Raw genomic sequence first — 25,656 nt, forward strand, 5'->3', positions numbered from 1 at the left:
CCAACAGCGAATAAAAAACTGTTGCGTAATGAAGTCACATGCTGTTTGCTGACAAATTGATATATTGAATTGATTTGAGACTTTGAATTTGAGTTTCCATTCATTTTCAAACTCAATCGCACAACATTCAAGCAAACATTAACTAAATTATTTCAGATTCATAGCCTTTCACTTTTTGACTTTTTAAGGTAGTGTCTTAACGCAACTACTTGGGCTTCAGGGCCAAACAACACATTCTATCCCACAGAACTTTATGTTTGAGTAAAATATTACATCTATTTATCCTAGTAGGGATGCATATTTAGATTGTTTTTCCTGACCGATAGCCCGCCCGTGTTAACCGCTTATTAACCGTTAATCAGCCGACTAAGTCCAAGTCCACCCGTCTGGGAGAGTTAGCAGCCACAATGTTGCGTACATTGTTGTTAACACATGAAGCAACTTTCCCAGTCCCCAAGTCTCCACCACAGCAGTTAGTTTAGCTGCATGGTTGTCAGCTGTGGGTCTGCCTAACATACTCTGTGTTAGTAGGAAGTAGGGCTGGGCGATATGGCCTAAAAAAAATCCCTGATTTTTTTCACAAAAAATCTGATTCATGATTTATATCGATTTTTCTCCCCTTACTTAAAATCAATCTGCAGATGACAAATAAATGACACACACACATACACACACAGGGCATGTGTACCATGATGATTATTCATGCCGATTTTATGTAAATATATATTGGTTTGAGTGTTTTCCCTACCATTGTATTGGGGGGTGGCGCCCTCCGTCAAAGAATGACAAAATGATATTATGCTATATATTTAACAAATTATATTATTATGCTATATATTCAACAACAACTAAACGGATGCGTGAGATGAAGCTGTTTTCACACATACAGGTAATTTACTTCTCGTTCCTCACTAAAAGTTCAATTAATTTTGACTTTAGTCGTACAACTTTGCCCCTATTTTCACCTGTTGCTGAGTAACACACATTAACATGCCATGGTCTCATGAGTGTAGCATACCTGTAGCAAGCTCCTTCGTAGTAACCATAGACTGTATACTATTAATATTAACAGTCTACGGTAGTAACTAGCGGTAAAAAAACAAACATTAAAGAGGAGCTCCGTGCAACAGAGCGGCGATTGCTAGATATTTAAGCTGCTACAGACCTCCGTCACAGCTCGGTCGTATCAGTTGCTTTTAGTAGATGTGTTAAGCCGCAACAGAGTTCCGGTGCTCCACATGGTGCTCCGTCAGGTCAGCTGTAGCTGGTGGTTCAGTTATCCGAGAATAGGTGACTTTGAGCCGGGTACAGAGCACCATGAGATGCCGGTCATTTCGGCGGAGATTACGGTTAAGTAAGTAATGAAACGACTAGTAAAGAAAATAATTAATATTAGCCACTGTCGCTGCCATGTTGTTTGGGGGAGGGCTGGGCCCATTCAGAACTACGTAAGCCTAGATGGGATGTTGGCGAATGTTAAGGAGAAAAAACAATACTCGATTTGGGGCCCCTAGCAGCCGCTTAGTTCGCTTATGCCTCGGGCCGGCTTTGAGTGGAGTTTGACATTTGAGCCAGGGAGGGCAAAAAAAAAAACTCACTGTAGCAGCTGAGACCTGGCCTACTACTAGTGGAACACAGCACGAGCACATATGGACAAAACAAACATAATAAATAAACATAATGTTTATTTTTAAAGTAGATTTTAAATTACATTGTAACAATTTAACAATCCGCCCTTATGAAATCCAATCATGGCACGGCTGTCTTGGAATGCAATAGACAGACGGTGGCGGGATGCCCCGACACTTAAATTCAACTAAAATGTAACAGCATTTAGCATTTAGTAACAATTACATATTTGGGCATCACCATTCACGCATCCCTACAGCGAGTTGTCCGGGACAACTATGAATCTATACTAAGTAGTTTCAAAGGGATCTAGCCAATTGGTCTGCGCTGCTGTCATCGCTATGGTCCAGGATTGCTGTTGTTAAATGAACATAGTTCCTTGTGTGAATTTCTTAAGTACAATGATCCCCTTACCCCTGCCAATACATTTTTGGAAGAAACTTGATACCGCAATTCGGCAGTATATTTGGAATAATAAACAACCCAGGCTTAAATACTTTACCCTGCAACACACCACAAACATGGGAGGCCTGGCCCTCCCCAAACTTAAAGGCCCTGACACACTAACCTGCCGTCGTAAGTCTGAGGGGCCGTCGGCCTTCGTTTTGGCTGACCTGACATGTTCAGTCGGAGGCAGGGCAGTCGGGACTCACCCGGAAATGGGTAGCGGGATGAGCGTGACTAGAGTCTCTCAAAATCTGATGAAAATCTTTTAAAGTGACCTTTGTTGATCTGAAAGGAAGACAGATTCAGCAACTGCATGACCTATTTCTCTCTTCAAATGTTTTCAGAAACATGTTTCGGTGAACTATTTTAGTCCAATATGAGATCGTATTCTGAACGAGACGCCACGACAGTCTGGCTTTGAATTTCTGGAGAAACCAGACCCACGTGACGCGTTCATCCAATCAGCTGCCTTTTTTCATTTTTTGGGCAACAATACAGATTAGCGTCGCCTGCCGCAGGTCAACAACATAACGCCAAAGTGTCTACGTCGGTAGGATTAATAAATAAAATGCCTCCTAAAGCTAAAAACCCAGTTTGCAGCGGTGGAAGCCCGGTGCTCGGAAGCTCCACCAGCCGCTACGAGTTGATGTCGCTGACCAAGCCATTGAACCGGTTCTCGCTGTCGCATCTCCTCCAGCAGCAGGGCTCCGAGCCGACCACGGCCCGCCTCTGAGCATCGGAGAGCCCCATTCGGTGCCGTGTGTGTGTGTGTGTTGTAGTAAAGAGAGCGATTGGGAGAAGGAAGTTTGTGTGAGGTGGACCTGGTCACCACAGACCCAGATCTTCTCAGCTGTTGCTACTGTCATATGCTGCACTGTCTCTTCATGTGGCACATTATGTTTGGCACATTGTATGGGTCACTTCTTATATCATAACAAGGTAATAAATTGTGTAATCAAGTGATGACTGATTAACAGTAATGGAAATGCTAAATGCCCTAATACCTGTTGATACTACAACAATACAAAGTATAGGCTCTTAACCTTGCAGTTTTGCACATATCAAGTAAGACTTGATTTCTCCATTTCTTTGCACAAAACTCTCCAGAAAGTGCCATTTAATGGTTTATTTTTATTTTTTTATTCCGGTGACCACCCTAGGGAGAGCCCCACATAACAAATCTCAATTTAACCCCTGCCTACCACAATTTTGTTGTTTTGTGCTATTTAAAATATTTATCCGACTTATGTAATGTTTCAGACACTTCTACTCAGACTCATGCCATATCTGCCTCAAGGTAGGTTGAAGAAGTTCTCACCCTTCCAGCTTGTCGTCTTGACTCTTATGCGCCTCAGACTAGACCTGCCAATACAGCACCTTGGCTGTCTGATTCGGGTGCACAGGACAACAGCCAGTGATGCCTTTCACCATACTCTCAGTGTGATGTACTCACGGCTGTCTCCACTGGTGTACTGGCCAAGCAGAGAAAGTTTATTGGCCAGTATGCCACACCAGTTCGTGGAATCATTAACACTATGCATTTAGGAGGCTGTGATTCTGCCAGACTTGTCACTTATGCTAAAGGAGAGTTGCCTGTGCTTGGATGTCTGTCAGCAACTGCTGCAATAGCAGATACACGCAACAAAGCTCATACAGACTTTTACAGTTTTAAAGCTGGATCACCTTTGTTGGGTCTGGACTTGATTAATGCACTCAATGTCAACATTATTGTAGGCAAAGTCGTGGATGAAAATGAAGATGCCAAATCAAACTCGGATGTGTGAAAGATTTCATTCACAAAGTTCCGACAAACAGTGCTGTGCAGCCAGTACGTCTAAAGTTGAGACGTCTTCCATTGAGCATCCGTGAGGAGGTGTCAGCGGAGCTCAACCGCTTACTCCAAGCATGCATTGTGGAACAAGTGGATGCCTCTGAATGGGTGAGTCTCCTTGTAGTAGCAGGGAAGCATTCAGGAGGGCTACGATTGTGTGTTGACCTTGGTGAACCAAATAAGAGTGTGATCATGGACTGCTACCCTCTTCCCCATATGGAGGACTTGTTCTCAACGCTAGCAGGTGCCACACACTACAGCCAGATTGATTTAAGTTCCGCTTACCATCAACTACCGCTGCACGCTGAGAGCCGCAATTTGACCGCTTTCATAACGCATGAGGGCGTCTTCAGGTTCACACGAGTCCCATTTGGCCTTGCCTCCGCTCCCTCTGCATTTCAGAAAATGATGCAGACAATCCTGAAAGACCTGCCAGGAGTACAGAACTATTTGGATGATATCATTGTGTACGGAGACTCAAAAGAAAAGCATGACATGAACCTGCGAGCAGTCCTTCAGCGTCTTACAGATGCAAACCTTCAGATCAACTTTGACAAAAGCTTGTTTGGTCAAACCAGCATTCGCTTTTTGGGGCATGCGATTTCCAAAGAAGGGCTACGCCCAAGCCCAGATCATCTGACTGCCATTGCTGAAGCCCCCGCACCGAACGACATGGCAGCACTACGCTCCTTCCTAGGACTGACTTCCTGGTTCAGCAAATTCTTGCCAAACTATGCTACAATGGTGGAGCCACTGCAACAGCTACTCAGAACTAACACACAGGCCGAGCTACAGTGGAATAACGCAGCAGACCAGAGCTTCATGGAACTGAAAAGGATGCTTCTGAAGAGCCCAGCTCTGGCTGTCTATGACTCCAAGCTACTTATGTTAGCTACTTATGCTACCTATGTTACTACAGATGCTTCAAATTATGGGTTAGGGGCTGTACTGATTCATTTACACTCAGATAAACAAGAATGCATTGTGGCCTTCGCTTCTCGCACGCTGTCAGCTGCAGAGAGGAAGTAGTCAACTACTTAAAAAGAGGCCTTAGCCTGTGTATGGGCAGAGGAAAGGTGGCGTACCTACCTGTGGGGATGCCGATTCACACTCCGAACTGACCACCAAGCACTCATGACTCTCCTAAACACTAAAGGCATGAACCAAGCTGGCATGAGGATTGCCAGATGGTCAGCTAGACTGATGTGTTTCCAGTATGACATGCAGCACCGGCTGGGTAGTCAGAATTTGTTGGCTGACTGCCTCTCACGTGTTCCCCTTGACGACTCCAACAATGAAATGGAGTCTGAGGACGACCTATACACAGAAATAGCTGAGGTTTCTCCACTTCTTGCTGCACTGCCAATTTCAGAGTTCAAAGCTGAATGTGAGGACTGTCTTGAACTTACACAGCTGCAACAGGTGAGCCGTTCCGGTTGGCCTAAGGTGAAGAATGCTCTCCCAAGGGATATACAGCCATACTTCTTGGTGCGGCATGAACTCGCTGTTGAGTCGCCGCTTGTCTTCCGTGGAAAACGCCTGCTGGTTCCCAAGTCTCTTCAGGAGAAAGTGGTACATCTGGCGCACGAAGGTCATCTGGGTGTAGTGCGCACAAAACAACGCTTGAGAGAACTTTACTGGTGGCCACACATGGATGACCTGGTCCACAGTGTGCTGTCATCATGCCAAATCTGTCAGTCATGCGACAAAACAGCCAAAGTCTCTCCGGCCCCTTTACAGCCTGTGGAGCTCCCAGAGGGCCCCTTTCAGCATTTGGCTATGGATATTGTGAGTCCGTTTGAACGTGGGACCTATGACTGCAGATTTGCAATCACCCTCGTGGACTACTTTAGTAAATGGCCTGAAATAGCCTTTACTTCAACAGCAACTACGGCGATTCCCCACACACCTGCTTATTGACGGAGATTACACTAGACTTATTAAAAACAAGATAGACAGTTTTCTAAGCATTAACAGAGGAACCGCCTCGCCCACCACTGTTTGGGAATCCTTTAAAGCCTACTTGAGAGGTGAAACCATAAGTTATGCATCAAAGGAAAAAAAACAATATATCCTGAAGACCAATACACTTGAATCAGAGATTAGGAAACTTGAAAAGGAACTTTTTCAGACTCAAAATGAATTGACTTCTCATCTGCTAAATAACAAAAGGACTGAATCCAACATGCTAACCACTCGGGTGGTTGAAAATGCCATGGCTAGAACTAAACAACAGTATTATGAACATGGGGATAAAAGTGGTAAATTATTAGCCTGGCAGATCCGAAAAGAGGAAAGCTCAAGATGCATTCCCTCAGTTAAAACATGGGACAGCAGAAAACACCAATCCAGAGACTTCCTCAAAATCTACATGCCGTAGAGAGAGCCAGCCAGCAGCCTGGACAAAGGATTTTGTGATGACATAAGTCTGAGACAAGAAGTCATGTAAAGGGTGTAGGCGGATCGCTGCCCTATTTAAAAAAGATTTTTGGATCCAAACCTCCCACTTCATATGCATACTTTTTACTGACTTTTAAATATTTATTTGCACCCTGTGATGGTTAAATAATTGTTGTCTGTGTACAGATAATAGCAGATAAGGATAAGGAGGAGGCAAACAGGCCTACGACAATCCCTCCTGAACAGTTGGTTAGTGTGAATGAAGTAAACTTGATGCCTTACATACCTAATGTCATAATACTACAAACTGTCTACATAATGAATTCTCAAAATAAGTGTTAAATGTGTTCATTCAGGAACCTGTTGACCTGACCAAGGAGGGGATTCTTGAGGTCAAAAAGAAACTACCCTAGCATGAGACATAAAATAGCATCAATGTTTCTGAATTTACAATGCTTACAAACAAAATACTATAGAAATTATTTTGACATTCGTCTACGATATGCTTTGCAGATTCCAAGATGTTGTCTGGAAGACATATTGCTTGAGGTGGTCCTCCGGGATGGTGATACGGCACTGATGACCTTGGCCCTAGTCTGTTCCTCGTTCAGAGACATAGTTAACTTTAAATGCAGCATATTTATCACATCAAGCATAGTGTTAAAGTTCATAATCCTAAAGTTTTGTAATAATAAATAATTTGTGACTAATTGGAGCAGGTTCTCCTCCAAATTACCAAAAAGAATTCCGGACAATGTACTCGGTGCTGAACTGCTCCCAGTGCTATTGTCTATACAAGAGCTGCATGCCGGGTATGTATACTGTGTAATGTGCTTTGAAACTGGATGGCTGTTTGAGTTGTCACTTTATGACAAAAAGACTGTCTGAAACAAAAAAAACTAATCTAAATACTGTATCATGGCAAAATGCAAGTATGCTTTTGTTCTATACCGACGGAAGGGTTACAAATCAGGAGGAGGAAGAGGAAGGCGGGGTGACCTGTGGGGGATATATTCTGAGGATCCCCACCCTGGATTCTGCAGCCATTTCTGCCAACTAACAGCAGTATTTCCTGAGGAGGGATAACAAGGATTGGGGGCCTGTTTCACAAAACCAAGATAAGGGATTAAGCCAGGATTTCCCAGTTATCCTGGATGAATTTAGCCTTGACTCGGTTTCACAAAAGCAGAGGAACCTAAGTTACCATGGAGATTTAATCTATCTATAGCTAGCCTGCTCCTGACCAGGCTAACAGCCAGGGTTTATTAATCCTGGAGCCTTTTCTGATCACCCAGCAGTGGTTTTACCCTATTGTTATCAGCTTGGATTAAAATACAACAGGTGCATGTTGCTTTTCATTTAAGTACTGTTATTATTTAAAGTTGTGACCATTATTCATGGGACAGTCATTGTTACTGTTATATTGCTGTATGAAGACTGCTGTTCATATTGTTGTTAGAAGTTTAATGAATATATCACGACAGTTGTTGAGATAATTAGAAAAGGCTGATACAATTTCAAATGTGTTTTAAATGAAGTCAGTGATGAAGGGAAATATATGAAGTGCTGTACATGTGTGTTTCTATAGTGGACCAATGCACCTTAAATTATTTTAGTTGATACATTTTTTTTGTATTCTTTAGAGACTATAATTGTACATTTTTAAGAACATAACCTAATTGTACAATCCTCCCAATTTATAGTCTTAGTTCACTGGACCAGTAACTCTGTAGTGATGTAGGCTACTGTACATTCATGTAACAACAGGGAGAGGACACCCCAAAGGTTTTTGACCTTATATTTTGCTGGGTGGAAATAACTGATGAATATTCTCTGTTCCGTATGCATAGAATTTATCACTTAATTATCTTATAGTTTCTAGATTTTAGGGTCCAATGTCTTCAGTGTCTGTCTTGTCCATATATACGAGGGAGAAAAGGATATAATATGTAGAGAAGGAAACTCGTCCTCTATAAAAAATTTAAAATAAAAAAAAACATTAGAAAAAGCATGGCAGATAATAGCGGACAGACTGAATGATTTATCTAAAAATATACATTTATGAACTACTGCTCTTAACTGAAACCATTCAATGAGTCACTGTCATTTGCAAAAACGAACACTTGTACACTTTGCATTAAAAGAGAGCAGTGGAAGTTAATATGACTTAGGACAGGGGTTCTCTAAAATATTAATTTCCTAAGTCTTAGGAAATTAATATTTTAGCCTATAAGAGAGAGGGAGGAACAGAGTGAAAGAGATATTTACGCATTATATTCGCTTATAGCGTTATAGAAAATTGATCGTTATGGTAAATTTCCTGCGTATGATTATCTTTTGCTTACTTTTGAGGTAAAGAGTACAATTACAGTTAATTTGTGCAAATGATTAGTAGCCTAATACTTGAATGGTAGGATTATGACGGTTTACATTCAGAGCAGTGGTCAGTTAATGTATATATTTAGGCTGCTTACGCATTCAGTTATTCTTTTCTTTTTATACAAATAATGTGTTTCACGTCATCATACTTCCACAAGAAGCTGCTGCTCACTCTGTATAAAGTATGTAAAATGCATATTCTCCATTTTGGCATCAGTAAATCTGTGATCGACCTCGCGGTCTTTTGAGGAAAGCCGTGGACACGAGTCTACCTGAATTACTTCATCCTGGCTCGACCTAGTCTCTCCTCCTCAGCCTGACTCAACCTAGTCTCTCCTCCTCAGCCTGATTCGACCTAGTCTCCTCCTCAGCTCGACCTAGTCTCTCCTCCTCAGCCTGACTCAACCTAGTCTCTCCTCCTCAGCCTGACCTAGTCTCTCCTCCTCAGCCTGACTCAACCTAGTCTCTCCTCCTCAGCCTGACCTAGTCTCTCCTCCTCAGCCTGACTCGACCTAGTCTCTCCTCCTCAGCCTGACCTAGTCTCTCCTCCTCAGCCTGACTCAACCTAGTCTCTCCTCCTCAGCCTGACCTAGTCTCTCCTCCTCAGCCTGACCTAGTCTCTCCTCCTCAGCCTGACTCGACCTAGTCTCTCCTCCTCAGCCTGGCTCGGCCTTCGTGAAACGCACCAAGCCAGGATGCACAGATTAGACTAGGTCAAGCCTCGCTTTATCAGTTATCCTGGATTTATATATTCTGCTTTTGTGAAACAGGCCCCCGCACACACAAGAATACAAAAATAAACATGTTACACTCTTTCTAAGACTGCTTTTTTATATTCTATATTGTTTTCACACTTCACTGGGACAGACATTGCTGCAAGGCGAGAGGGCATGAGACGGGAGGCTCCAGGTTGCAGCCAGAATTATTTTTTTAGTTCAAGTATAATAGTCTGAATTTATCTTGTAGACATATTTTTTTTTAAAGTATTTTATTAATTTGTATTATTGCCGTTACTGTTTTTGTTTATTACTGTAAAAAATACATCAAATATATAAAGTATTTAATTAATTAGCATGATAGTCATCATAAGCTTTTGCTTTGAAAAGTAGAAGCTCGGGGAAGCTTTTACTTTGAAAAGTAAGAGATATTTTTTTAAGTATTTTAAAGTATTTTATTCCAGACGCGAGCTGTTATTTTGAAACGTGGAAGCTCGGGGACAGCACCAGGCGGGACGGCATGACATGGGACGCTCCATGCTGCAGCCATACCCGCCTGCAAAATGGTGGACGGGCTCAAACCCCTGCCAAATCGTGATGTGACAGCAAGCTACCATGACGTATGTCCTCATTCTCATTAGGAGGGGTAAGGGAGGGACGCAAGCACGGCAACGGTCTCTATAGCGTTAAAATCAGAAAACAAATACACCAAAACAAATATGAACTAAATAATAAATCTAATGTATATAGCATAGTCATAATTTAAACAAGTCTCCCGAAGAGACACGGGTGTGTGTATGTGTGTGTGTGTGTGTGTGTGTGTGTGTGTGTGTATGTGTGTGCGTGTGTGTGTGTCTGTGTATGTGTGTGTGTGTGTGTGTGTGTGTGTGTGTGTGTGTGTGTGTCTGGTCTGAGAGACCTCCAGCTTACAGCGGGGTTTCTGAGCAGGACTGGCCAAGCGACGAGCTGGAAATCTAAACAGTTAATTTCTCACCTAAAGCATTGTCAGAAGTGAATTTAGTGATGAATAAGATGGGGAGAACTGTTAAAATTGTCCCGTTGTTATCTGTCTGTACCGGAAACCTGACCCTGGTTGACCTATAGGTCCCGATGCTGAGAACGGAACAGAGAAAAGACCCTGCTGTCCTGAAGTAGGAGCTGGAAGAGTTACAGGAACTGCAGCCAGAGGAACTTAAAAATCCCCAAATTGGTCCAGTCAGGACACGAGATTAAAAGTGTTCTAGTCATTTTATGTTCTAGGAACTGCAAAATCCCTCCAGTCGGAAAGCGGCTTATGTCTATTACCCCCCGGCAGTGATATTTTTTTCCCCACTATGGCCACACCAAGACCCGCCCTTTAATAGCTACTATTGGGCAGGTGTCCATGCTTACACAAGGTAACGTAACCTGATTTGTACAGGTCCTATCCCCTGACCAATCGGCTATCCTAACCTTAACCACTCAAGGTCAAATGCCTAACCCCAACCAATCCCCCCCCATAGACATTATATATAATGGACCAATAGATCCCGTGTCTCTAGACAGAGACCAGTGAATGATATTAGAAGTCTCTTTCCCGGTGCTGGCTGAGCGTTACTGAGCAGCCTCCAACTGAGCTTGAAGACGTAGATGTGACGTGAGCAACCTGTCTGAAAGTTGGAAGTCTTCTGGTAGCTGTGCCGAGAGAAATCTCAATCATTCCCAATCTTACAGAGACGGAGAGCGTAGGTATATGTAAGGAGATAACATAGGCACAGGCTAATTATTGATCACTAACATGCTAGTTAACATTAGTAATTAAACCTAAACAGCTAATGGAAGTCCAAACTGCCTGTGAGCTTCTCCTGTACTATACGGTAATTCCTCTACTGTGTGACAGTAAGTCTCGTGGTTATGACCCAATCGTTAGCCTATTGTTATAAAACCGTCTGCTACGGAGCCATAACGTGAGGTACAAGGTAATGGAGCCTTTTTATATATACTTACTACCCGTGAACTGGTACCAGATGGTTGTACTCCCAGTTCCAGTTTTTGACGTCACACACACATAAACAACAATGGCGACCCCTGTTGATACTGTACAGACGCCGCAGATTAACGGTGAGAAATTGAAATAACCGGTAACGTTAACATTAGGTAACGGCCGCTTCCTAGGTTGCTGTTACCTCACGTTAACGTGTGGTAACAGCCGCTACCTAAAGGTAACATTAACGTTAGGTAACGGTAACGTTAAGGTTAGGTAACCTAGGTAGCGGCCGTTACCCAACGGTAACGTTAACGTTAGGTAACCTAGGTAGCGGCCGTTACCTAACGTTAACGTTACCGTGTGGTAACGGTAACAGTAACGTTAACATTAGGTAGCCTAACCTGAAGCCTGCCAACAGCACAATGTTTAGCTTGCCAACTTTGACGGTGTACCATATGTCATTATTTTATCATCAGACGCACAAATCTGCTGTACATAAAAGTAACTAAACCTACTTTCAGTCAATAACCGTTTACCTGGATGATGCGAGGGTATTTTGGTGTGGGCAAAACCCAGCCCCAGATGACTCCATTATATCAGTCCCCCCAGGGGTTTTATTTCTTGGATGAGGCAAATACCTGTAGGGTTCTTCTTCATCTCCCACCTGGTAAGTTTTGTTAAACTACACTGTGTGAAAATAACAGGGGAACCTGCCTAAAGTTGTCATTATTGTTAAAGCAATCCTGTTAATAGTGACAGTATTGAATAAGAATGATTGTCGACTGCCTATTGCACTTCGACTTCTAATAAATGTCTTTCTTTTTTTCTACACAAAACACTGCAGCTTGAAAATATAGTCTCATTCTTGCCATAACATGTCTATTAGAAATCATGCAATAACCAGTCGACAAATATCTTTAAAACTTGGGACACATATGCATGATGTTCTTGACAGTTACATTTTATTGTTGATTAAGGAGTGAACTTGGAGGCACAAAGTGTGTCTGTGGAGTGTGTAGAGGGAGCCACAAAAATCAACAGTGAAGATGCAGTCCCAGGCACAAGTGATGCAGTAACAGGCCCCCGGCAATCCAGGAGAGTCAGAGCAGGAGGTCGTTATCTCAGTAGAAAGCACCAAATTTCGCATTTAGCAGATGAGGCATGTAATATATAAGATAAGATAATAGATAAGAGTATACAGAGAAGTTTCCATCTTAAAGGCCTATTGTTGATTTTTTTGTAGCTGATCTTATGTACTACTTGATAAACTCAAATTCAAACTCAAAAGATTTTGAATCAGACTTTCTAATTGTTTTTAATGTTTTTCCTGTCACAGGGATCACCTGGAATCAGATGGGGGTGAGCTCCCCAAGAGCCTCCAGGATCTGAACAATCAAATAAAGAGAGGAAAAAGGGGGAAAAGAAAATTGTGGGAGGAGATTGCCACAAAGCTGACAGAAAAATTCCACTTACAATGTAGTTCTGGAAAAGTGGCACGCAAGTGGCAGAAACTTATTGATGGGTATAAGGCTATTAAAGATAACAACAATAGTACAGGGAGGGGGGCCATGAGATTGAAGTTTTAGATAGATAGACCAACACACCACACCACTGGCACGAAGGCCGAGGGGGGCAAGGGGGCACACAGATACACTGGCAGAAGCAATTACAAATTCAGACCAATCAAGAGATAGGAGACATAATGAGTTGTTGGAGGATTTTATGAGAGGGTACCTGAACATCAATAACGAACAATAAATATTAATAACATAACACATAACATTTATTTATTATTATTTATATTTATTGACTTGTTTGTTTAACTAGCATTTGAGTTTCTGTGTTAATTCTTCATTAAATCTAATTTTATATTTATACATTTGTGGTTATTGTCTTTTTGGTGTAACATAAAAGCACAATGCACATTGGAAGTAGGGGAACATATATTGAATTTAATTAACTTTTGTAAAAAGTTCTAAAGGTTCTCATCCTCATGACGAGGGCAACCAGCGGGATGGTCCTCGCAAATCGTCGGCAGGTCCAGCGCAGAGGTTGTGTAGCATGCAGGCTGACATGATCAGCATGACCACCACGTCCAGCCTGGTGTTCTGTAGGTCCCTAATCCTCCTCCACTTGCATTTGACCCTGTCAAAATATAGTATAGAGGAGGACAAGGTCAGTGACTTTATTGTTTGAGAGTGTGTTTCTGAGATTGCGAGTTTGATTATGAGCCGTGACATAGTATTACCTGCCAAACGCTTGTTCCACCACAACGCGTCCTCTGCTTATTTGAGTGTTCCTCTGCTGATCCTGGATGGTCAGGGCACCGTTGTCCCGCTTTGATGTGGCGATAAAAGGGTATTCCCGACTGATGTAGGCGCTGTCACCTAGTAGCATGTACCTTAAGATAAGAGGACAGATTTTATTTATACCAGGGTTAGGGTGGGAAATGTATGGAGGGTATGCAAGTTACATACTTGTATATTTGAAGTAGCAAACAGCATCAGTATTCTCCAAGACGCTACAAAATACTAACCCCTCCATTTTTTCACCAGACCTCTCAAAGAAGGTGGATTTCCTGAGGATCCTGGAGTCATGAACCCTGCCTGAATCAATGTCAGAAGTGGTTAATTGTTGTGTATGCCTAGAAGGAAAGTGCTTCCAGTATACTGGTGCATGGCAGTCACAGGATTCAATAGGCACTTACCAGGTGCTCCTACAAAAATGTCGCAGAATTTCCCTGTTGCATCCACAATCCCCTGGAGGACAATGGAATAATATCCCTTTCTGTTGAGGTAGTCCCCTCCTCTTACAGGTGGCCGCTGTAGCTTGATATGGCAACCATCTATGGCCCCTGCAATGCACAATGTTAATGACCTTACAGTTGTGAAAATGTAAAATTTCCCGATCCCCTGAGGATTAGTAAAAGCAATAATAATGTACCTATGATGTTGTTAATGCCACACATCGCCCTGAATGCAGCAGACACTGACAGAGAGAGATAGAGTTTTTTTTTTGTAAATGTAAAAAATATCTAAACCTACTACCTGAGTGCAGATGACTGGGACACATCAAATTTGTCCGAGAGCTCTCGGAAGCTGTTCTGGTTGGCCAGGTACCAGAGGAAAAGAGAAACCTGTAAATAAAGAATGTAGGTCCTCAACAAATAACCACAAAGGGAGAAACATAGTTTATGTATTTAATTGGGGTATAGCTATTAGAATAAAATGCCAGGATGCTTCAAACAGCCATTCTTTATCGGGCAGGCCTACCTTTTGCCTGAGGGGAATCTCAAATTCTTTCTGTTCTCTGTCCAGACCCTGCCGTCTCAGGACCTCCAATAAATAATCAAATTGGGCATGGGTTACCCGGAGATGTCGGTAAAAAGTCCCCTCATCCATAATGAAGAGACGCTCCCATTCCACACCAGTCTTCAATATTGTTTTAGGCATAGCAGATTGAACAATTGCATTTCTGAAAAGTAAGTTGAAACAGGCTTAATGGCAGAATAGTAAAATTATCATAATGTGATTAATCTTTTAGGAGCTAGGCCATTCACTTTACTGTAGAATGACATTATTGGTCTTCACTGTTGACTATTGAACTGTGTGTATATTGCGTGTGTTCAACAGTTGAAGCAGAGCATCAAAACAAGGTTGCAATTGTAAACTTGAACTGTTAACATTTTCGCTTACACAAGCTGGTCAGATACATTCAGATTGACTGTCTGGTCAGGTCAAGGTACCAACGTCTCACTAACGTTTACTCAGTAATCGTTAGTGAGACCTTGGTAGCACCGTACGCTGCTTGTGCTGCCAGGCCTAGCTAGTCTAGCTATAACAACCAGTTCGTGTTTTGAATATCATTGAACAACAACTGTGGATGTACGCTTAAAATCATGTAAGCGATAGTTGATGTTATTGTCATCCTAACAAGGAAGAAGTACACTTATCTTAATGATGGATCCAGTAAGATGATTGTTAAGATAGCTAGCTTCCAGTTGCTGCTAACATCATTCAAGACTAGCTACACTAACGCTAACACAACAAACTAAACAGCTGGCAAAACGCCCACCTACGGGGAACGCCCCTTTTTTTTTTTTAAAAGGAGGCTTCATTGATTACTTTATGCGCAGTTCCTCCTCCTCCTCTTCGCTCAGTTGAACAAGGATCCGGCACCTTTGGCAATAGAAAGTTTCACATAAAAATATAAATGCTGCACGGTTGGCCATATCGGTTTGTCAGTTCGTCACTTGTCATAACGGTCGTAACTTTGCCTGGAACGCTACAAAGTCGTGAGTCGTGACTTGAAGTCGTAATTTACGGGCTAAAAATTGTGTCTGGAACGCACCATAATCCAGCATAAATTAGCCACAACCAATAAACATAAAAAGAAAAGAAGTCCCGCCCTACTCTGCCTCTGATTGGCTAGTACTCTTTGCACTCAATGATTGGATTGGTTATGTTTAGGCATTTAGAAGGTAAACCTACAGAGGCAGATTAGGGTGGGACATCCCTTCACCTCGCAGGAAAACCAAAACACACTCCCTTTTCCCAGTGTTGCCAAGTCCGCTTATTATAAGCGACTTTGGGCTTGTTTTTTCTGTAAAGTGGCTTACAAATGTTGGTAGTCGCGGGCCGCGTTTTTTTTGGGCTTTTTTGGGTTTCTAAAGTGTAGATGCTTATTTGGGCTTGTTCACAGCTCCATAATAAGTTGTCAAGCAGATATTTTCTACATGTTATTTAAACGTAGGAGTTTGTCTTGCCTGTTCCTTCTGTCCCTCCCCTTTCCCCTTACACACAGGAGACATCCTGCTTCTAATTGGCTCTGACCCAGATGGCAAAGAGTACTAGCCAATCAGAGGCAGAACTTGTTTAGGAAAACGTCAGTGAGTGATGTTCTCATCACTCACTAAGATAATGGTGGTGTTATTCTTCATGTTTATGAGGCTAAAGTGTTAGGAGTCTTAAGAAAAATGTTTTAGACCAAGCCTCATCCTCACCTGTTCAAATGGTTTGGACTGGAATGGTTTTTAAACCAGTTTAGTTTATTTAAGTCTTTTATAACTCACTCATTTGTGAGTGTATATAATAATAATAATAATAATAATAATAATAATAATAATAATAATAATAATAATAATTTCTCCTGTTTCTGGGTTATAGATATTTAAAAATGGGATCTTCTGCAGTCCCTGCAATAATAAATAACGAATTTTGTGAATTCAGGATGATATTTATTTGTGTGTGCAAATTTTAATTATCAGAGGTTTACTGTGTATATAATGTACTTGGTACATCAGTCTATATTTGATATCCCATCAGTTTTCTAATGTTAAATAATGTCAAAAGGTGGTTTAACTAACTCTTGTAATCATTGTCCTGAAGCTCAGGGGGAGATAAATAAAAAAAACTACCGTGTTCACAGAACTTCCTCTAGTGATGCTTCCTCTTCCTCTGTAAATATAACGGTTCTTCTTTCATCTGTGAAGGTTATAACGGAGGATCTACTCTCTCTCAGCTCTCATGGCTCCGTTTCTGGTCCTGTTGTTATTTCTCTCTGGAGCAGCTTCAGGTAAATATCAGCTTTGATTGATAAAAGGTTTATGTAACGTTAGAGATTAAATGTTTTAACGTCATGGGCGTAGCTACATTTGGTCTAACACATTTCCCAAGAGCAGTTATTGACTGGGACACAAATAATACACCCGATAATGAACTTGTATATGTTGTGTGTAGTTGGTGAACTCCAGTAAGTAGTCTGGAAATCTGTTTTATTCTCTATAAACATCGGAGGAAGTGATTCTTCTCTAATACAGAGGATGCGGAACTGAGCCTCAGCAAGCTGGCTCACGTTAGCTAACTAACATAGCCGTCTCATGGAGAAATACATCGGTTACATCTTTATACATGACTACTTTATGTACTAAGCATCATCTGTATTAGAGAAAAGAATCACTTTATCTGATGTTTAAAGTAAATAAATAGACTTTCGGTCTACTTCCTGAAGTAGCGTGGTGAAGTTGGCCGGACGTTTGATATTCACATGATATTTTATTTTAACTTTCCCTTCTTTATAGGAAATTCTTTTATTAGGAATAAAGCTTCATAGCACTTCATCATCGGTTCTGTGTAAGGGACCGTCGACAAATTACCGTTTTGGTAGATTGGCAAACAATTTTCTCTGAAAAATATTCACCAAAATTCAATAAAAGGGCCTTTTGAAATTCTGATTGCTATAGTAGTTTCCAATGGTAAGCCTCTACTTACCAGAAGTCATATGCTTCTCATATGTCACATGATAGGGAAACAGTATGCAATTAGAAGGTCAAAATATTCACCAACATTCAGTCTGTTGTCAAGCTCTTGGCTAAAGCAAATATACCTAAACCTAGGTCAAATATGTAACTGAAAATAGACCTGCATTTTGAGTCAAAACACCAGCTAGGCCTACATGTTTGTAGAGAGGATCTAATTACAGGCATTGTTCTTGACTCCTCTCTCTTGGTCAAAGGAATAAAAGTTAGAATTCTTGTTTCTAGAGGAACAAAATAAGTGATACATACATGTGCGTCATGTGCAGGGTTTATTCTGAAGATTGTGAGGCAGACAGAAACACACATGCATATGCAGTTATCTCCTCAAATATATGGAATGAATCGAAAGTTTTGGTTTTAAGGTAAAATGCAACAATAGGTTACTGATGAATAGTGTAAACATGTCAAACATAAACATATTTTATGTAGTGTTTATTTGTTTAAATGTATTGTATTAAAAGTAAATGCTTGGTGGTGCGCAGTGCATTGTAGGGAAGGGAAAACATGTTTTATCATGGGATACCTGAAGTTGTATTTGCAAGCATGTGTGTAGAAAGATTTAGTCATGACAAATAGGGAAAAACAGTTTAGGACTATTACTTTATCATGTTTTCGAAAATAATCTAATTTGCAATTTTTTTCAAAAATATTGCAATTTAATATGCGATTTTGTTTTTTTAAGATCTTTGTCTTCTGTATTATTCAACAAAGACAAACAATAAATCATTGTATAGTATTAACAACACATGATTAGATAGATTGAACAAACTGTTCTTTCCTGGAGGCCTGGGCTCTCATTTATAAACGTGGCGTACGCACAAAACGGGGCTGAAAACGTGAGTACGCCACTTCCCACGCAAAGGTTGTGATTTATAAAAAACAAACTTGACTGGGGAGAACGTGCGGTCCTCCACGCAAACTCTGAACTGTGCGTACGCATGTTATGGTACGGTGGCCCTGAGAGGCAAATAAACTACAGCACGCAACAATAAGACAACACGTGCAAATAGCCCACACCACAACGGAAGTGTTTCCAGGGGACACTTTTAAGTGATGCACACGTGCCTCAACCATTGGCTTTCCAGTTTTTCAACTCAGGACAGCGCCACTTCTCACTAATACAGATAGGACTGGAGATGAAAAGTATTTTTTAAATAAATATTATATAAAATCTTGAACTTCATCACTAAAGCTTCTTTGGATATAATATATAGTTCTGTTAAATCTTATTATATACGTCTGGTATATCGAAGCTGTCCCCGAGTGCCGTAATGCCTGCTGTTTTGGAAGATTTTATTAATATATGTAGTCTATAGATCCGGTTTCCCTACACTGTGCGACAACAGGCCGATATTATAATTCAATTGGCAGCAATTCCCAATTTATTTTTTTCTCCACCAGTCGTCATGATTCGGCATGTTTCGGTGTAACGAAGAACAACTGCCAGGGTCATTAACATACTGATCAGCATTCACGAGGTGCTTTACATTGACTATTTATGGTTAAAAATGGGCGTGCACAGGGCGGGATAAGAGGTTGATCCACGTACGCACACTTGTAGTCAATCTGTGATTTATAAAGGGAACATTGCTTACAGGTGTGCGTACGCACGGTTTTATAAATCTGACTTTTTTTCGGCGTACGCCATTTTAGGCTTTTGGGCGTACGTACACTTATAGTAAGGATCCTACGCACAGTTTTATAAATGAGACCCCAGGCCTGTATGTGATGATGACATTAGGTGATGCATGAATTTATATGAATGACATTTTTTTTTAACTACTTCAGTCCCAGTAGTATATTGAGCACTGACCAGCCTGGTGGAAACATTCATATGGAAGTCAGAAACAAATCACACAAACTAAAGTGCAGATGGCAGAAATATAAAAACAAATATGTGCCTTTACCACACTTAGTAGTATTTAGATTATTTAATTATTTACTGTAATAAACATATGTAAACATGTGGATTGGTTACGGTAGCAGTAGCATGCTGCTGGTGGTCTTATCGTGGGATTAACTGTACTGTATATAAAACCGTTGAAACAAGGCGGCCACAACGCTGTGAAAGCTCCCCGAACATCATTTATCAGAGTCTGGTTGTTACCCCTCTTAGTGGCATCTCCTCCTCTCCATATCTTTATAACGAGCTAGCTCACTGGAGCTAACCGCTAACCAGAGCTAATTCGAGCCCGAATGAAACCCTTAATTTTATTAAAACAGCTGTAAAAGTTTTAAACTACAACTCAGAGTTGATTTGAATGACAGAAATCTGCTCAAGGTACAGCGTAGCGTTACCGTGCTAAGTTGATGCTTTCTCTGCGGAGTGCAGACTGATTGCTCTCGCGAGTCATGTGACCAAATCGCAGCCTTTGCAATTATGTCTAAAACACACTTTTAGATTTGTGAAAGCTCTATTGTCTTTATGAGAACACCATAAAGGGAGATTTTACTGTTTTTCTTCACATGTAGACCACATAAGACCAGGTCCAGATCCAAAACCACTACACCTAGACTTGTCAAATCAGGACTACATTATCCCAGAGAGGCCAAAGAGTCTTAAAAACACAGTTTGAGATTTGTGAAAGCTTCATTCTATTTCGGAAAATGCGATAAAGGGAGACTTCACTGTTTTTTTTTTTTCATATGATGACAACTTTGAACAAGGTCTACATTGAAAACCACTAGGTCTAGCTGTGTGTGTGTGTGTGTGTGTGTGTGTGTGTGTGTGTGTGTGTGTGTGTGTCTCTCAGGGTACCCACGGGGTCTTAAAAGTCTAGTCTAGGTATAGTGGTTTTGGATTTAGATGGAGTTACAGGCCCGCAAATGAGATCCAATCTCCCGGAATCTGGAGCAAGACCGAGCACTAGACTAGAGTGTGTGTGTGTGTGTGTGTGTGTGTGTGTGTGTGTGTGTGTGTGTGTGTGTGTGTGTGTGTGTGTGTGTGTGTGTGTGTGTGTGTGTGTGTGTGTGTGCGTCTCAGGGTACCCGCGGGGTCTTAAAAGCATTGAAAAAGTCTTAAATTTGATAATCTCAAATTAAGGCCTTAAAAGCCTTGAATTTGGTATACAAAGTCTTGGATTTTGTTACAAAGGTCTTATATTTTTTTTGCCTTTCCTACGATTAAGTTCATACCTTAACAAAATTAACTGTTTCTAATGTAGGCTAATTTAAAACTGACCGGAGCCCGTCTCTGGACGCACCGGAGGACCGATACACAAAGTAAACACGCCTCTCTGACCGGTACGGGGGGTTAGCGGTTAAACTGAGCGGAGGATGTGCGGGATGTGTCGGGTGTGGCGGAGTCTGGCTGGCCGCTCGGCGCCTTCAGACAAAGCTCAAGCTAACAGGCTAACGGCTTATTAGCTAGTCAAACACCGAGTGGCTCCATTAATCTGCTCGGTGCGTCTTATAACAAACGGAGCGAGCAGCTGCCGGACTCTAACGTCTGTTGATCCGTGCAGGACTTCACGGTGAGCGGACTGTTTAGAGACGATGTGACCAGCAGGTAACGTTAAAGGTTCGCTGCTCCTGTAGCAGAGCTGCAAGTAAACCAGGGCTCTCACGTGTCACACATTGAGCGTGACAGTCACTCATTTCGGTCTTTTGTCACGCAGTCCCGCCACACATTGTATTTCTCACACGGAAAAACTATTTATAATATATTTAATATGACACCGCGCCCATAATGTTTCTGGCAAAAATATATTATAATCCAATAAATTGTATTATATGACTGATACTTTAAATACAATGTCTTATTTAATTCAAGTAGCCTACTTGTACATAATTATTTTCTAGGGTTTAAAATTGATACAGATGACATTTTCCCCTCATACTTCTGTCGGAATGGGTACCATGTTGGCATTGTATTTCATTTGAAATGGTATTAAAAAGGTCTTAAAAATCCTTGAATTTAAGTTGGAGGATCCTGGGGGTATCCTGAGTTATGTGTGTCTGTATATATATAGCGGATAAAGTGATTATTTTTGAATTCTTACGAAGAAGAACTTCAATTTCAGATACAGTTTAGTTGTAGCTAGTCATAATTATAATTTCAGATATCCAGAATGTTATTTTAAATATCTGATATACATTTTGACAAATGTAAAATTAGATAACTACAATTAGAATTACAACTAGAAGATAAGTTATATTAGTTATTATAATTAAAATAATCATAGTAATAATAGTAATAATGATGGAGGTCTTTTGAAATACCATGACTTTTCATTACTATTGTTTATTATTGTTTTTCAGATGGGATTGAGGTAACAGTGCATCCTGGACATAATGCCACTCTACCATGTCAGGCTGCTGGTTCCTCCATCAGAGCTGTAGAGTGGACACGACCTGACCTGAAGCCAGATACCGTCCTCTTATACAGAAATGGACGCTTGGATCCAACCTACCAGCATCCATCCTTTAAGGGCAGGGTGGAGCTGGTGGACAGAGATCTCAAAGGCAGAGACGCGTCTTTAATTCTGAAGAATGTGAGCAGCAACGACACTGGAACATACAAGTGTGGAGTTACAACCAGTAATTCAACACCTACAGACAGCGACATCGACCCAATCACAGTCCGTCTGCAGGTTACAGAATCAGCAGGTGAGTGAGTCTCTCTCAGTGAGTTTTTCTGAGTATCAGGTTGTAGCTGCAGTTTCTAACATCAGAGAGGATGAAAGCTGCTCCACTATCCACACATCTACTGACTCATATGTTTTATTATCTTCAGGTTCTAAGGATAGAAACTCCTCTCCTGGAGGCCGAGACCATGGACTGGCAGCAGGTGTTCTGCTTCTTGTACCTTTGTTGCAGTGGTTGGTGTCCTGATGTAGAAAAGACATAAGGTCTAAGCTCTTTACACCTGACAGCTTTCTCATGTGCTGTATATACAACATGATTCTCATTACTGCTGTGGGTGTGAAGTCATGTGCTGATCTGCTATTTGATCAGTTTGCCCAAGCTTCTAAAAGGAAATGTTTCTTTAGTTGTAAATATCAGCAGATGGATATCTTCTAATCAGGTGTAAAGAGCTCTTCAACATGTCAGCTGCTTGTGTGTTTTGGTAATAATACATTTTACAGTGTTTCCCACAGATTAGGAAGCAATTTGTGTGTGTGTGTGTGTGTGTGTGTGTCCCAAGTGACAGAGAGACGGAGGAGAGCAGGGAAAGGAAATGCAGAAGAATGTATTTTAAATAGCATTTAAAAAAAAAATCCATAATAATAACGAAACTCAATGTGCGGCGGCCCGTGTTGATAGTGAGGCGGACCACCACACATTAGCCTACGTGTGGGAACACTGTTTATATGGAGGGGATTCTAAATGCTTGTTTTCTGCTCGGCCATATAAAGGCTTGTGTTGCTTGGAATGATATATTTCCAGCTAATGATATAATATCAACTAACCTTGAATAGTTTAAACTGAGGAGTTGATTACATTGTGAATATTGTTGTTATTGTAATTATGAAATCATCTGATGGAGCTCAGAATATCTCAGGGGGACATAGAGGACCAGTCTGTCTCTAAATAAGACCTTAACCAGTATTATTATCTATGAAGTAGATTTACATGAAGTTTGACAAAGGAAATGTTATGAAATGTGAATTATACCAAAGTGATGATCTTTGAAATCAGTTGATAATTATTTAATATGAATGGAAGGATGAAATAATAATGATCAAAGACATGATGGAAGTTGATAACTCAGTTTTAACAATCAGATACCTTAATGTGCTTTAAACTGTTTTACTCTTTTATCTTATTCTGGTAAATACTTGATTTTGCTACATTTGGATTCTCAAGTTGTTAGTTTTATATATTCATTTTTGTGCATTTTTTAGTCTTTGAACATAAATAAAGCCTCTCCAAATATCAACCCTAATATTGAAGTTCCAGTTGACCTGATGTAAATGTGTACAGGACGAAGTAATCCTGAGAGACTAAGATCTGATTCTGACAGAAACATTGGTGTCAGCTGAAGAGATCTTTGTCCAACATGTTTTTTCAGTAACATTACTTTCTCATGTGTCGTATAGTAACGTAAACTTCCCTTTTATATATATATATATATATATATATATATATATATATATATATATATATATATATATATATATATTGTGGAAAGGCAAACAGTTCAAATACACGTGATTGTCTACGTGGACAACACATGGACAAGATGCAGGTTGTTGTAGGAGGGATGGTCTCGTCATGCCAAAAGATGTTTCCCTCGTTGCATTGCAAGGGTACGGAGCCCCGGGAGGGTCAGGGCGATATATTTTTAGGGGACTACTATTGCGTTCCCTCGCAAAACTTTTCTTCTTCCGTTCCCGAGTAATGGGTCTATTTCCACTCAGCTGCCCAGCTCAACGCCACAATATGGATCAGCTCGTTGGATTTTAATTTGAGCTGGGAATGCTGGTATAGCCAATACTGGTCAATGGGCACATTCATATCTGTTCTATAATCAATAATATTTATTTAATGAATGAAAAGATAAAGTGAGATGAACCAACACTGATCAAAATAACAGAGAATCTGCAGCTCCCCTCGGAGCTTTAGAGCGGCTCCGCTCATGTTCTGCTAAGTCGTAGCTTGTGTCCATTTTATTTCTATGGTTGTATATAATTAGACAAATAACAGGTACAGATATAACATATTTAGACACCACCTAAATTAGAAACTGCATAATATGCTGCAATAGACCCAACATGAAACTATAAACTTAAAACCAAATATACTAATAATTATTATAAGATTTACCATTTTATCTTATTTGAAATCAAATACAATGACATTAGATCCCAAATGTGTTACAGTAGATGCCATGCTACCAAATTGTAGACTTAGACACTTAATGCCATATAAGGACATAACCTTTAGTCAGACTAAACCCTCAGACCTCAAAATAAAATAAATTTATTTGGCCTTTATTTAAGTTTCATTTTCTTATGTGTCATTTGTGGCTGATTAGAAGAAAACTGCCGTACACTAAGATATATCACATCAGGGGCCTCATTTATAAAACTGTGCGTAGATTCTATTCTGAAAGATTTTGTGCGCCAAAAAGTCAGAATTTTCGTACGCAAAAACAAAATTCTGTTTTATAACCGGTACGCACTCTTCTCGTTATAAATACGGACGTGCGTTACCTTATGTGGTCATGCACGAGCCTCACGCTCCTCCCAAGGTCGTTCCATATTTGTCCTAATAAGGTCCATGTTAATCAGTCAATGAATATTCCAGCCTTGTAAAGAGTCCTTTGATGACCAATCATGAAACGGAAAAATGGGGAAAAAAAACACGATTCAGTGATTGTGAGATGGATGTGCTCCTAACAGAGGTAGAACATCCAAACTAAATCCTGTTTGGAGGCCTTAACCCTTATGTAATGTTACACAGCCTTAATACTTGTTAGATTTAGCTCAGTTACCAATGATATATACATCATTTATGGTTCATATTTGCCATTTACCCCTTTGAGATCAGATTTTTTGTGAGAAAACAAGGAAATTCAATTATTGAAAACGTAAAAAATATAAACAAGATTTTTGATCATTATTGGTGCTTATTTCTTAGAAATTAATAAGAACAGGTGAAAGTGCTTCAAATGTAACAATTTGGTAACTTTGTGTGGGAATAGCAGGTGCAGAAAGACAACATTTCCACGCAGACACGACAACACAGACACCTACAATCAGACACAACAACATACACGCACGCACACATACACACACACACAGGCACGCACACACACACACACACAGACAGGAACACACACACACACAGACACCTAGAGTCAGACACGACCACATAAAGACACAGACACACACACACACCCACATACATGCACACAGATACACATTAAACAAACACAGGGCATTTCACGGCTTGGAATAAAACGTGATTGTTGGGTTCAGGAAAACCAAAACTGGGTTGGGTTCGGAAAAACGGGCCAACCAATCAA

General features: G+C 40.7%; 1 protein-coding gene across 1 annotated transcript; it reads left to right on the forward strand.

Moving 5' to 3' along the window:
- The first annotated feature begins 16,814 nt into the window (after window positions 1-16,814).
- Window positions 16,815-23,560, forward strand: LOC120572932 (butyrophilin subfamily 2 member A2-like). Its single transcript, XM_039822462.1, has 3 exons — window positions 16,815-16,942; window positions 21,945-22,292; window positions 22,420-23,560. The coding sequence occupies exons 1-3, from the start codon at window positions 16,894-16,896 to the stop codon at window positions 22,515-22,517; spliced, it is 495 nt and encodes a 164-aa protein (XP_039678396.1). The 5' UTR covers window positions 16,815-16,893; the 3' UTR covers window positions 22,518-23,560.
- Window positions 23,561-25,656: the final 2,096 nt, after the last annotated feature.

This window comes from Perca fluviatilis, chromosome 14, assembly GCF_010015445.1.
Source record: "Perca fluviatilis chromosome 14, GENO_Pfluv_1.0, whole genome shotgun sequence".
Classification (NCBI taxonomy): Eukaryota; Metazoa; Chordata; class Actinopteri; order Perciformes; family Percidae; genus Perca; species Perca fluviatilis.